Below are 12,890 nucleotides of genomic sequence, written 5' to 3'. Positions count from 1 at the left end.
GCCCGCGCTGCCCTTCGTGGGCGCCGCTCCGCCGCTGCGGGCCTGGTAGGCCCCCTCTCGCCTCCCCGCTCCCCCCCCCGGCCCGTGCTGTGCTGCGGGGCCCGGCTCGGCCCCTCGAAACCTCCCTCCCATTGAGCTGAGGAGACTGGGGCCCCTCCGACTGCCGCCGAGCAGGGCTGGGCGCAGCTCCGCACCCAGACTCCTGGCAAACTTGTAGTATCAGGCCCCACTTTGCCAGAGGTAATGGGAATCACCATTATTTTCACCCTTTTTGGGACCTCTTTTCTGTCCCTGGGCAGCCGCCTACTGTGTCTGGCCCTGGCTGGGGTGGGTGGAGACCGGGCACAGCCCATCTCCTGGCATGGCCGGGGTGTTGCTGTCCTGCATCCTGGCCCGCTTCATGCTTAATTTTGTGTTTTGCCCCTTTGGCCCACACGACACTCTGATCCCGTTTTTTTCATTAGTTGTCCCAAGGGGTTGTCCCAGAGTGGCACATGGGGTGGTTGCAGTGGAGGATTTTGAGACTTGTCTGAGCTGGAGACAGTGGGCTGCTGACTCCTGTGTCCCACGTGTTCTGTCTGGGCCACGGGCCTGGCACTATGGATTTGGCGTTTGGACTGGTGCAGAGCCTTGGGTCCCCTGACTGCAGCTGGACCAGCTGGAGGGTGGTGGGGACATGCCAGCACTTCCCCATGCAGTCATACCCCAGGGCTGGTGGTGCACACTGGGGAGGGTGTTGCCCTCTCCAAGGGGTGGCACTGCTGCTCCTCTCTTTGGCCTGGTGGAGGGGATGGAAACCCTCGGTAAGTGGGCATTGTTGTTAGGCCTGGGCTTGTGTTAAGTCTTGCTACCTCGTTCCCTGGACAGATGTCCCCAGCTCTTAGGAGTGGATGGGCTTTGGCACTGTTCATGGGGCTGGGAGGAGCCAGATCTGGCTGGTTGCTGTGTCAGTGCCTTGCTAAGGCATGGAAAGAGAAATGGAGACTCAGAGGGGAGTGATGGGTTTGTCACATGTGCCAGCCATTTTGGTGTCCCAGCAGCATGGAGGGGTGAGCAGAGTGCCCGAGCCCTTCAGCTGGGCTCCTGGGGTTTCTAACAGCTCCAGAAATGCTGGCTCTTCTGTTCCCATCACAGATGCAGCCTCAGCCCGCACTCTGTCAGGCAGCTCCGTGCCTCCATAGAGGCTTGGCACCCAGTCTGGCATGGCTGCTGTGCCACCGCTTCCTGTGCTGCTGGGGGCATTTCCTGCTGCAGGCTCCTTGCACATCTGTGCTGCAGGCTGGAGACCAGACGTGGGGAGGGGGCCAGCCTGAGGTGGGTTTGGGCTTCCCCATCACTGCCCCAGAGCTGCAGTCACCCTGTCCTACTTAGGGAAAGCCCAGGGCCCCTTTGCACGCTTTGCCCTTGCCTTTCCCCCCACTGTCCCAACTAGGGCAGTCCAGTTCCTGCCCTCCTCCCCCCTCCTAGTGGCCCTGACTCAGGAGCAGCTGAGGTTGAGCTGGGGGAAGGGAGGGGGGTAGCTTTGCTGGAAAATATTTTGCAAGCACTGTGTGTGGAAAAGCCCCATGTGACTCAACGCATAGCTTCCTTCTCTGCTCCTTGCAGTCAGAGCCAGCAGCCCTTGCTGCTGGGACACTCTTGCCCCACTGCCGGCAGGACTAGTTCAGAGGTGAGCTTCCATTGTCCCCAGCTGCCAGGAAACATGCCAGCTGGAATCAAGGGCAGCTTTGTAGCCTGAACCTGCTTCAAACTGCATCCTCTTTTCCTGCTCTCCGGCACCCTGATGGCTCCTCTGTCTCCTGCCTTCTTTCTCCCTTTGCAAGCCAATTTCTCTCTTTTCTGCTGGCCCTCTTTCCCCTTCCCATGCATGGGGTTGCTTGCTGTAGGAAGTGCTTATTCCCCTCATGCCAGTGTGCCCATGCTCAGGCTGGACTGTGAGGACTTGATCCTAGAGGGGCAGGATGAGTGTCTGTGCCCCTCTGCTGGGTTGCTGATTCTCTTCTCCCTGCAGCACCATGGGGTCCATGTTCCGTAGTGAGGAGGTCTGCCTGGCCCAACTCTTCCTGCAGTCGGCTTCAGCGTACTCCTGTGTCAGCGAGCTGGGCGAGCGGGGACTTGTGGAATTCAGAGATGTATGTGCTGGGTGGAAGGCGGGCATGGTGTCCTGAGGGGTGTGGGTGTCTCGTTAAAGAGAAGGGAAGGTGAGATGGAGTGGGGAGGGACAGGGGTTTTCAGTCCTGGTGTAGGGCAGGGGCGAGCAATTACTTTGGGTGGAGGGCCGCTTACTGAGTTTTGGCAAGCCATTGAGGGCTGCATGACAGGCAGCCAGGGGCAGATTAATATTAATTTTCTAAATTTTTTAGGGGCCCCATGGGCCAGATAGAATGGCTTGGCAGGTTGCATTTTGCCCACCCCTGTCTAGGGGGTGTCAGGGATCTGGTGTCAGTGCTGGTGGGGCTTGGGAGGGTATGGAATGGGGGTTCCAGATGGAGATGGTTGGGCGGGTCTGGTCCCTGAGATATGTTTGGGGTGGAGGCAGGTGGGTATATTCGGGTGCTTTTGGATGTCCCCACTGCTACTGACCTGCACCCTCTTCTTTCACACCCAAGCTCAACCCCACAGCCAATGCCTTCCAGCGGCGTTATGTGGGGGAGGTGCGGCGCTGCGAGGAGATGGAGAAGACCTTTAGTGAGTGACCACCCAGGATCTGTGTCCTTTGGGTACCCTGGGGCGGCGGGGTAACCCCTGGTGTGGGGAGATCTGGGGTAGGGGATGGACAGGCAGGTTCTCTGGGACAGCAAGGATGCTGGTGAGATATAGGAGGGGTCTTTGAGACAGTGGGAATTTTAGGAAGTGTCCCTGGGAATAGAAGGGACCCTATAAAGTAGGGTCTTTTGAGAGTGGGGGTTGGGCTTCTCATTGCATGGGGAGGGGGCTCTTGTGAGAGGGGGCCTGTGTGGGAGATGGCTTGTCTTGGGGCTGGGGGTTGGGTTCTGGCTGATTTAGGAGGGGTTTCAGGGCTGAGGCAGTCCTATGTGGTGCTAAGGCCCTCTTCCCTGCTGTGCAGCATTCCTGCACCAAGAGCTGCACAAAGCAGGGTTGACGCTAGCTCCCTGCACCGAAAGCCCTCCAGCCCCGCAGGCCCGAGATGCCCTGCACATCCAGGATCAGTCGGAGCAGCTGGCCCTTGAGCTGCGGGAGGTGAGCCGCAACCGGGCATCGCTGCATGGGCGTATGCGGGAGCTGCAAGAGTACGTCCAGGTCCTGCGTGAGGGGCAGCGATTCACCGGCCAGATGGTGAGTGCCCTCAGGCTGGGGCCTGAGGCCAAGGGAATTGGCAGCGTAGGAACCACAGGACAAGGGCTGGACACACACAAAGTTGCCTAGGGTTAGGGATCAGGGCTAGGGGCCAAGGAAGTGCCAGAGGCTAGTGAGCAAGGGAAGGGCAGCCTTGGCATCTGTAAGGACAGAAAAGTAAGGGGTATAGCGATTCTGAGGCCAGGGTGAGCAGAGTTAGGGCAGGGCAGCCTGAGGGTGGGACAGGGTGAGTAGGTGACCTAGACCTGTCATCAGGGCTGGCAGTGGGGTTGGGCAGGGGTAAGCTGGTGTTGCTCTTGGAGGATGCTGGGCTCTAGGGGAAGGAGGGGAACTGAAGGGCATCTTAGCACTGGTTGCCAAGAGAGGTGGTACAGTGGTGCTGGGCTGCTCACCTCATGGTGTCTCTCTCCCTCTCCCCTTCCATCTCTTCCTGCTGTGGGGCAGGCTGTGTTGGGCTCCCCCACCCGCCCCCATGCCCACTCTGAGCGTGACCCCCTGCTTGACCCTTCCATGGCACAACGAATTGACCTCAAGATCAAGTGAGTTGTTCACAATGCAGAGAGGAATGTATAGGGGTGAGCTGTATTGGGGGTGTGTTAGGGGGTACAGGTTCTACCTCAAAGCAGGGGTTGGGGTGTGTCCTGCAAAAGTAGAGTGCCGTGAGGTTGCTCTATCCCAGATCCCAGCCCTCCCATACCCTCTCTGTGTCCACCCCACAGCTTTGTGGCAGGTGTGATCCACCCATGGCGGGTGAGTTCCTTCGAGCGGCTGCTGTGGCGTGCCTGCCGTGGGTATCTCATCGCCAACTTCGTGGAGATGGCTGAGCCCATGGAAGACCCAGCTACGGTGTGTGCACAGGGGTGGGGTAGGAGGCAGGAGGGCCAAAACATCCTAAGGATCTCAGACAGAGCTAATGGGGAGGCAAGGGCAGGTAGCCATGGGGTAGTGTAGGGGAGGACGTGTGAAGTGACATGGGTGGGTGCAAGCATGCCTTCAGGGAAGTGTGGAGGAAATGTCTGTTAGAGAGGCTGGTGCAAAACACCTGGGGTGTCTCTAGGGAAGAGCTTGGGGTGAGAGGGTGGTTTCTGCTAGGGGGCCAGAGCATAGTATCTGGTGGTCTGTTTGTGTCTGTGAAGAGGCATTTGACCCTCTGCAGTAGAGGGGCCATGGGTGATATATTGCCCCCTGCTTCTCACAGGGCGAGAGCATCACCTGGGTGATCTTCCTTATCTCCTACTGGGGAGAGCAGATTGGGCAGAAAATCCGCAAGATCTCAGACTGGTTAGTGGACACCACCTCCTCTCACCCACTGTCTGTCTGTTTGTTCATCCACCTACCTGCCAGTTCCTCCTTTCTTTCATCCTCTTTGTGCCCCATGCCAGGGACCATAATTCCCACTGCTCCTGGTGGCAGGGTCATGTTGCAGCTCTTCCATTTCTGTCTGGGTAAACCCAGGGGGAGGGATGGCAGGTCCTCTCTCTGCAGTACCCACCATGGCTGTTTTGTACTCTCTGGGGTAACAGGAACAGGCTGCATTCACCCTGTCACTCTGAGGGGCTCCCTGGTAGTCTAGTTGACTCCCCTTGGCACAATGGAGGCACCTTCCCTCTCTGAGCTGGCTTGTCTGCCCATCCTTTCCATTCAGGTTCAGGCCCCTGCCTTCTCTCCCACTCCCCACCATAAATTTCCCCAACGTGCTCCCAGCTCATGTGCCTGTGTGTCTGTCCCAGCTTCCACTGCCACATGTATCCTTATCCTGACAAGGAGGCTGACCGGCAGGAGACTCTGAGTGGGCTGCTCACGCAGATCGAGGACCTCACCTCGGTGAGATGGGGCAGGGTGGGGCTCTGCCCATCTCATGAACACATTGGGTTGGCTGTCCTATTCCTCAAGGATCCTTGAATTCTCTGGCCCTAGGTTGGCCTGCTTCCAAGGACAGGCTCATGGTGCTTTCCTGGTGCCTGCGCCCTGATCCCTGGGTCTGTCAGTGGCTTTCCCAGCATGTCCCTGTGTCTCTGGAGCCCTAATGGTTTGCAGTATGGGCCTCTGGGCAACACTAGGCCTGAGCCCTGGTACTGAGCAACCCCTTGTGGGGCTGGGGTGGGCCCTGTCTCCCAGCTGGGACTCTGTTCCCAGGTTGACTGCAGACCATCTGCACCTGCCAGTCTGGACATGTATGCCTGGTGCCCCTTCTGCATTCCTGCTCTGTGGGCAGCAATGTGGAGGGAGCAAGTAATTTAAGGAATATGGATTGATCCTACATTTCCAGCTAATGGGTGCCCAGGAAAGGAGCAAGGCATGCCCCCCAGAGCTAGGGAGGGAAGGGCAGTGGGATTAGAGGAAGGGATGGTGTGTGTTCTTACTGACTCCCTCATCTGGCAGGTGCTGGAGGAGACAGAGCAGTATCTGACACAAGTGCTGCAGAAGGTGGTGCAGGCACTGCCTGTGTGGCGTGTGAAGGTCCAGAAGATGAAGGCCATCTACCTCATCCTCAACCAGTGCAGCTTCAGTGTCACCGAGAAGTGTCTTATTGCTGAGGTGTGGTGCCCAGCACAGGACCTGCCTCAAGTGCAAGAGGCCCTACGCCATGGATCGGTATGTCCCCCTGCAGTACTGCACCTGCAGGATCACTGATCAGATCTTGTTCCTGCTCCTCTCCCTCTTCCTGGGGCCCTGAGGCCTTCCCCTCCCCCTTTCCCAGATCAGCAGGGCTTGTTCCCCAGATGGCTGTATCTTTCCAGTCTTCCTCCCTGGCTTCCTCCTTGCTTTGTAGCAGGGCATCTCCTGTGCAGTCCTCCTCCTGGCCCAAGACTGGGGTGGGTGCAGCAAGGACTAGGTGTGCCAGCTCCTTGCAGTGCTGGGTGGTAGTACAGGGCTCAGCACATGCCCTGAGTGCTCAGTCCTAGTGCCCCCTTCCCTTTCAGCACAAGAGTGGCTCGGCAGTGGAGTCCTTTGTGCACCGCATCCCCAGCTCTGAGAGCCCTCCAACTCTCATCCGCACCAACAAGTTCACTGCTGGCTTCCAGGCCATTGTTGATGCTTACGGTGTGGCCAGCTACCAGGAGGTGAACCCAGGTAAGGCCTTACTTACCTAGCCATCTCCCCTGGGAAAAAGGGGACAGCTCTCTGAACATATTCAAATGCTTCAAGGGAGGTACAGTTGAGGGGGAAAGCTGTGTCCTGTCCTTGTCTCTGAGCCAGGCAGCCTGTGCCACCTCCGATCCTGGGGCTGGATCAGAAGCAGCACTCTGGATGTGCAGAAGGCACAATGAGCCCCATTGCCCACCTCTGAGCCAGGCAAGGACCTTGGAGCTAGTGCCCCCTGGAGGAGACAGGCTTTACATCCCGTTCACCACTTTCTCCTGAGCAGCTGTTCCCCCGCCCTGGGGCTGATGGAGCTGATGCCCTGTCAGAGAAGAGGATAGAGCTTGTGTTTCCATCCTCCTACCTCAGGGCTGATAGGCTGGGACTCACTGAAGTAAGAGCACTTCTTGCTGGGCTGTGCCAGATAAGGCCCTTCTCTGATGTGCTCCTTGCCCCCACAGCTCCTTACACCATCATCACCTTCCCCTTCCTCTTTGCTGTCATGTTTGGGGATGTGGGACATGGGCTGCTGATGTTCCTCTTTGCTCTCTGGATGGTGGTATATGAGAACAGCCCCCGCCTGCGGCAGACACAGAATGAGGTGAGGCTGGGGACTAGGCATGGTGGGGGAGGGCAGGTTGACTGGTGTCATGAAGTAGGGGTGGGATGTGTGGGGGCTGCACTGCAGAGGCCTGTGCTGGGCAGGGTTGGAGTTAGGGAATCTGTGTCTGGCCTGGCCTGGGTCCTGACCTCATGGGTGGGTGTGTCCTTTGACTCTCACACCTGCCTGGATGTCCATTTGTCCCCAGATCTGGCTGACATTCTTTGAGGGACGCTACCTCATTCTGCTTATGGGGGCCTTCTCCATATATACTGGCTTCATCTATAATGAGTGCTTCAGCAAGGCCACCACCATCTTCCCCTCTGCCTGGAGTGTGGCCACCATGGCCAATGAGTCTGCCTGGAGGTGGGCACCCTCTTCCTGTCAGTGGGATCCCCCCTATATTCCCTAGTCTCCCCCATCTGCCATTGGGCCCCCTTCATCATTGAGGAGATGAAGGAAAGGCCCTGGGCCCCCTTCCCACTCCCTGAGCCAGCCAGATATTCCACTAAGACCCCCTCCCTCATGCTGTCTCTAGCAAGCCCTCCCTCCTCTTCTAGGAACCTTCATGTATTTCTCCCCCTCCACTCTGCTAAGCCCCCTCACCCCATACCAACCTTATGCAACCTCCCCTGTACCAGCCTTTGTGCCCTTCCCACCAGGCCTCCCCCATGTTAACCCCCATGCGTCTCTTCCACTGTCAGGCTCTCCCCTTTCTTCACCTTGTGCCATGACATCTGCCCAGCTTATTCCTTTAGCCGACATGTGGCTTCACCCCTGCATGTTATCCCTATGTGCTCTCTGCCTGGTTTCCCACATGTCCCAACTTCCAGGCACCCCTGCACTTGTATGCAGTCCCTCTTGACCCCACCCTTCACCCCCCAGAGTCTTTTTGTGGCACTGATACCCTGTCTGCCCACAGCTCAACATATTTAGCAGAACATCCTTTGCTCACCCTGGACCCCAACATCACAGGCGTGTTTAAAGGACCCTACCCCTTTGGGATTGACCCGGTGAGTGCTCCCTGACTACCCTTCCTCTGACACACCCATCTGCATGGGGTGCTGTGGAGAGCAGGGCAGAAGCCCCCCTGCAGGGGGTCCTGTGCCTGCCCCACCCTGCCCTGCCTCACACCCCTTTTCCCTCTGGTGCAGATCTGGAGCCTGACCAAGAACTACCTGAACTTCCTCAACTCCTTCAAGATGAAGATGTCTGTGATTCTGGGCATTGTGCACATGAGCTTTGGGGTGCTACTCGGGGTCTTCAACCACATGTGAGTTGCTGGGTTCCTCCTAGTAAAGGGTTGTGTGCTTGGGGCACCTCAGCTGTGCGCAGAGCACAGGTTACCTAGTGGGGGGTCCCCCACACTGTAGCCTATGTCTTTCTGTCTGAGCAGCTTGGTCTGGCTTTCCCCTCCTCCTTCCTTGCTGGTGTTAGATGTCACAGGAAGGAGGTTGGAGATCAGCATGAGGCCCTATCCCTATCACGGGTCAGATGCTGGGCCTGGTCTGCCCACTTCCAGTCTCCATTAGAGTAACTGGGTGGGAACACTGTGGGTGGGAACAGGGCCATGTGCTGGTGCCATATGGCTCTGCTTATCCATGCAGGGGGGGCATGCAGGCTAGTGTCTGGCAAAGGAAGTTGCCTAGTGGAGAGCTGGGGCTTGTTGCTTGGTGAAAGCTCTTTGGGAGGCTCCTGTTCTAGCTGACACACCTCCTGCCCACTCCCCTGGTGTAGTCCCAGACCTCCATGGCATCCCAGAGTTGTCTTTTGCATAGGGATTCCTGCTGCCAGGCTGAGCTGTGACTCTTGTGCAGCTTCCTCCAAGGGCATCTCCTGGGCTGTCCAGCTGGGCACTTCATGAGCTGTGCTCCCAACTCATGCTTCCTCTCTTGGGCATACAGACACTTCAGGCAGCGGTACAAGCTGGTGCTGGTGTTCCTGCCTGAGATAGTCTTCCTGATGGCGCTCTTTGGCTACCTTGTCTTCCTCATTTTCTACAAGTGGATCACATACAGTGCTGCCAACTCCATGGTGGCACCCAGCATCCTCATCCATTTCATCGACATGTTCCTCTTCTCTCCGAACTCTGACAACCGCCTGCTCTACACGGGACAGGTAACTACCTGCCTCACGTGCTGCAGCCAGTACAGGCCCAGTGACTGCCTGCTCTGCCTGGTACTAACCCAGTGGGCTCAAAGCCACAGCCACAGCCTGGGTCTGATTCAGGGGTCTGTTCAGCCTCTTCCCCAGCTGCCCAGAAGCTCTGATATGCCCCCTGATGCAGGCTGCAGGTTTGACACCTTCCTTGGGTGGTGGGATCATGCAGCAGAGCTGGCCTGGAGCCCCAAACCCAGCCCTGTCAAGATCCCAGTGCCTCAGCACTCTCTTGGCTGGTTGGAAAATGGAGCTCCTTGATTAACCCTTTTAGGGCCAGCAAAACAGGCAAGCAAGGAAGGCACAAAAAGGATGTCTTAACCACAGGCACTTTATTCTCAACAAAGCACTGCGGAATGGGAGTTCTGCAGCAAACTCCTGCACCCAGTACCCCAGTCTGAGCAGCCCTCCTGAGAACCTCTGTGGCAGGGCCTGGTGATCCAGCCTAGTGCTTAGAGGAGCAGCCATCTTTTCATATGGGCTCTGTCCTTTATAGTCTAAGCTTCAGTGGAGGAAATTTCACCATCCTGCCCATCTTCATGCACTGTCTGCTGTAGTTTGAGCAGGCCAGTTGGGATGAGGGTGTCAGAATTGCCAGGTTCACACTGGAGCAGGGCCTCAGCACACATTGTTCCCCTGAGTGCAAGGCTCCAACCCAGAATGGACACTTTGTGGCAGTGGCAGTACACTAGGAATTGTCATCTGCTGACAGAGGGGACAGGGCAAGATGGAGCAAAGCCAGAGGTGTTGCACAGACACTCTCTCCCTTCGAACAATGGTTGGCAACCTCTGCATCTGCTCTTCCCATCTCTCATCCTGGATCAGACCAAAGGGCCTATTCATGTCTTGCTTAGCACCACAACCCCTGATCAGTGGACTTATATTGGATCAGTGGACTCATCTAGTCTGGTGCCCCCTTCACTGCCCTCCTGGAGCAGACCAACAGGTCCATCTGGCTTGCATCCCCCCTGCCACAGTCTCCCCTGAGCTGCACCAGATCAGACTGCCAGAACCAGAGCAGCCCAGCATTCTTTCTGCCCCTGCACTCACCTTCCTTTTCCCATTCTCTGCTGCAGCTTACAGTGCAGATGGTATTGGTGATCTTGGCCCTGGCCTCTGTGCCTCTCCTGCTCTTTGGGACACCCCTCTACCAGTACTACCAGCATTGCCGCCAGGGGAGTTCCCCCCACAGGGTAAGAGCCCAGCTGGGCACGGGTCCTGGAGGGCATGTGTCCAGCTGCACTCCTGGACCAAGGGCAGTGAGGAGGGGCTACTCCTGCAGTGAGTTCTCAGGGGCACGAAGGGCTTGATTTCAGTTGGGGAAGGGGTATTTCTTTTGGGGGATGCTGTCTGCTGCAAGGGTACAGTAAGTGCCTGGGGGGATTGGGAAAATGGGAAACTCAGTTTCTGGGGGTATAGGTTTGTAGGGAAATGGTCTAAGGGAGGGGTGTGGTAGGTGCCTGGGATGCTCAGAGCAGGGAGTCAGGGGAGCTTAGCTCTCTTTGGTGGGGGCAGGGGCATCTCCCAAATCTGACATGTTTGGTCCTGATTTCATATAGCTAGAACCATCCCTACTGAGAGGCTCTGGAGATACTGAGGAGAACCAGTCCCTGCTCCACGAGCACAGGAACTCAGTAAATGTGACCAAGGAGGATGTGGAGCATGGGGCACCAGGCCACAAGACTGAGGTGGGTCCCTGTGGTTATTGGGTGGAGGGGTCTGCCTGCCAGTGCTACTTGTGCTGGGACAGGATTGTGGGGATGGCAGAGCCACAGGGAAGGTCAAGCTGGGACCGTGTTCCAGACACTGTGTTCTCACACCAGCGTAGGGCCCTCTGAAGCAGAACTTTTTGGTCCTGTGGAGTGTCTCTGCACCCACTGTGCATGTCAGAAGTGGAGTGGGGCACTTCCCACCCCACCCCCCTCAACTCCCCAGCACAGAGAGACAGGGCTATGGTGCGGGTAGACTGATCAAGAGTGGATTACCTCACCTCCAGCCATGGCATGCCCCATGACCATCTTGGTATTCCCAGTGCTCTGAGCATGGGTCCCCAAGCTCCATGCATGGGTGAACATGGCAGCAGGGGGATGGGCCCAAAGGCATTGACAGGGGTGGGGTACAGTCTCCACGGAGCATTCTGCTCTGGGCCTTTTTGCCACCAGGATGCAGTGGGCCATGCCCTGTCCTGCATCCTGGCAGCTCTCCCTGCTGCCAGCCGTGCCGAGAAGGCAGAGCACATTTGTACCAGCCCACCACCAGGAGGAGACAGAGACTGCACTTAGGTGGGACCCAGCCTGAGAGTTCCCTTCATGGTGTGAGATCCTCCCTTCTAGTCCCTTGTGTTGGCTTCTTACAAGGGTATTCATCCCCTTTTGTGCCCCCAGGACTTTGTGTTCTCTGATGTCTTCATGCACCAGGCCATACACACCATCGAGTACTGCCTGGGCTGCATCTCCAACACTGCCTCCTACCTGCGTCTGTGGGCATTGAGCCTGGCACATGCACGTGAGTGTTTCCTTCCCTCTCAGAGCTGCATGTTCTGCCTGATGCATGTGTATGCACTCACACATGTGCTCTGTGGCACTCAGTGCTTTCTGGCAAGGCTGTGGCAAGAGGCAGCACTGTGGGGCAAGAAGAGCTGCATTGATGTGCCAGGCTTTGACTTCCTCATTTTTCCCCTGCAGAGCTGTCAGAGGTGCTGTGGACCATGGTCATGCGGCATGGCTTTCAGAGGCTGAGCTATGCTGCAGGTGGTGTGCTGCTGGTGCCTGTCTTCGCCTTCTTCGCAGTCCTGACGGTGGCCATCCTGCTGGTGATGGAAGGGCTCTCAGCCTTCCTGCATGCCCTGCGTCTGCACTGGTGAGAACATTGACCTGTGCTGGGGAGGTGCGGGGAGTTTGTCCCCACTCATTGCATCTTGTCCTGGTAGTGCTACCTGTACCCCTTCAAGGGACCTGAGTATGTGAACAGGGCCATGATGTGGAAGTCCTGGGGTTGGACTGCAATTGTACCTAGATACCCTCACTGGAGTGGAGGTGGAGGGGGGTGTTGGTGTACATGTGAAGGAGGGGTTTGGGGTGTTGATTTCAATGTTGACCTTTCCCTCTCTGTTCTGTGTTTCTAGGGTGGAATTTCAGAATAAGTTCTACACAGGTGCTGGGTACAAGCTGAACCCCTTCGCCTTCACCCCTTATACTTGGGAATAGACAGCAGGATCCAAGATCAGTCATTTTGTCCCCTGTCCCTTGCAAAGGGCTGGCACCTCCTCCCTGGCCACTCCCTGCTCCCTTGGTGGGTTGCTGTGCTCCAGCCCTCACACCCCCCTCTCCTTCCTGCTGAGCCTGGTGCTGCTTTCCTCTCTGCTCCGTCAAGGCCTGGTGCTTTCACTGATATTTCCTTCCATCTTTTTTATGATTAAAGAGTTGAATAGCCTTGTCCTCATTTGTTTGTAACAGGATCAGCCAGTGAGCAGCTACTTGGGCTCCCTGTGCCTGAGTCTTCCCTACTCTAAGTTACCACCTGGGGAGGGAGGTGGAGCAGAGACCATGGTGAGGCAGGCGTCATGGGCCAGTGCAGTAAGGCAGGCAGAGAACCTGGGCAGCAGTTCCCATGTCTGGCCACCAGCTAGCACCGTCCCCTGTCTAGGCTCCCACCAATTGTGGAGAGGGTAGAAAAAACCAGGTGCATGGGCCACAAGGGGTAGAGCCCCCTCAGACCACACTGGCTTCAA

The 12,890-nt window shown here is 57.2% G+C and overlaps 1 protein-coding gene and 1 long non-coding RNA gene across 3 annotated transcripts in view; one reads left to right on the top strand and one right to left on the bottom strand.

Annotated features, from left to right (window-relative positions):
• Nucleotides 1-1,273, bottom strand: part of LOC109318227 — a 6,114-nt gene extending 4,841 nt beyond the window's left edge. Inside the window, exon 1 of the long non-coding RNA XR_002103207.1 lies at nt 1,133-1,273. This is a non-coding gene — a long non-coding RNA (uncharacterized LOC109318227). The remainder of the gene's footprint in view (nt 1-1,132) is intronic.
• TCIRG1 (T-cell immune regulator 1, ATPase H+ transporting V0 subunit a3) lies at nt 225-12,591 on the top strand. 2 transcript variants are annotated; one of them, XM_019547337.1, is made up of 20 exons: nt 225-240; nt 2,012-2,132; nt 2,610-2,688; nt 3,068-3,297; nt 3,763-3,857; nt 4,038-4,164; nt 4,517-4,599; nt 5,049-5,142; nt 5,701-5,913; nt 6,243-6,393; nt 6,864-7,003; nt 7,212-7,369; nt 7,926-8,016; nt 8,158-8,276; nt 8,908-9,121; nt 10,237-10,353; nt 10,720-10,848; nt 11,545-11,665; nt 11,845-12,019; nt 12,285-12,591. In XM_019547337.1, exons 2-20 carry the CDS (start codon nt 2,016-2,018, stop codon nt 12,364-12,366), a joined length of 2,535 nt encoding a protein of 844 aa, XP_019402882.1. In that variant the 5' UTR covers nt 225-240; nt 2,012-2,015; the 3' UTR covers nt 12,367-12,591. The 2 variants fall into 2 exon arrangements, with proteins under 2 accessions (XP_019402882.1, XP_019402881.1); XM_019547336.1 differs by lacking the exon at nt 225-240 and adding an exon at nt 1,278-1,314.
• The last annotated feature ends 299 nt before the right edge of the window (nt 12,592-12,890 follow it).

The sequence above is a fragment of the Crocodylus porosus genome, unplaced genomic scaffold, assembly GCF_001723895.1.
Source record: "Crocodylus porosus isolate Cpor-Errol unplaced genomic scaffold, CroPor_comp1, whole genome shotgun sequence".
Classification (NCBI taxonomy): Eukaryota; Metazoa; Chordata; order Crocodylia; family Crocodylidae; genus Crocodylus; species Crocodylus porosus.
Note: the sequence above shows the minus strand (reverse complement) of the source record. Positions and strands in the feature narration are given on the sequence as shown.

Bases quoted from the DNA above. Each gene is read 5' to 3' on its own strand.
- TCIRG1 (XM_019547337.1), top strand. From the start codon at position 2,016: ATGGGGTCCATGTTCCGTAGTGAGGAGGTCTGCCTGGCCCAACTCTTC. The intron at 3,298-3,762 runs GTGAGTGCCCTC...GCTGTGGGGCAG, and splicing joins AGCGATTCACCGGCCAGATG to GCTGTGTTGGGCTCCCCCAC. The intron at 7,370-7,925 runs GTGGGCACCCTC...GTCTGCCCACAG, and splicing joins GCCAATGAGTCTGCCTGGAG to CTCAACATATTTAGCAGAAC.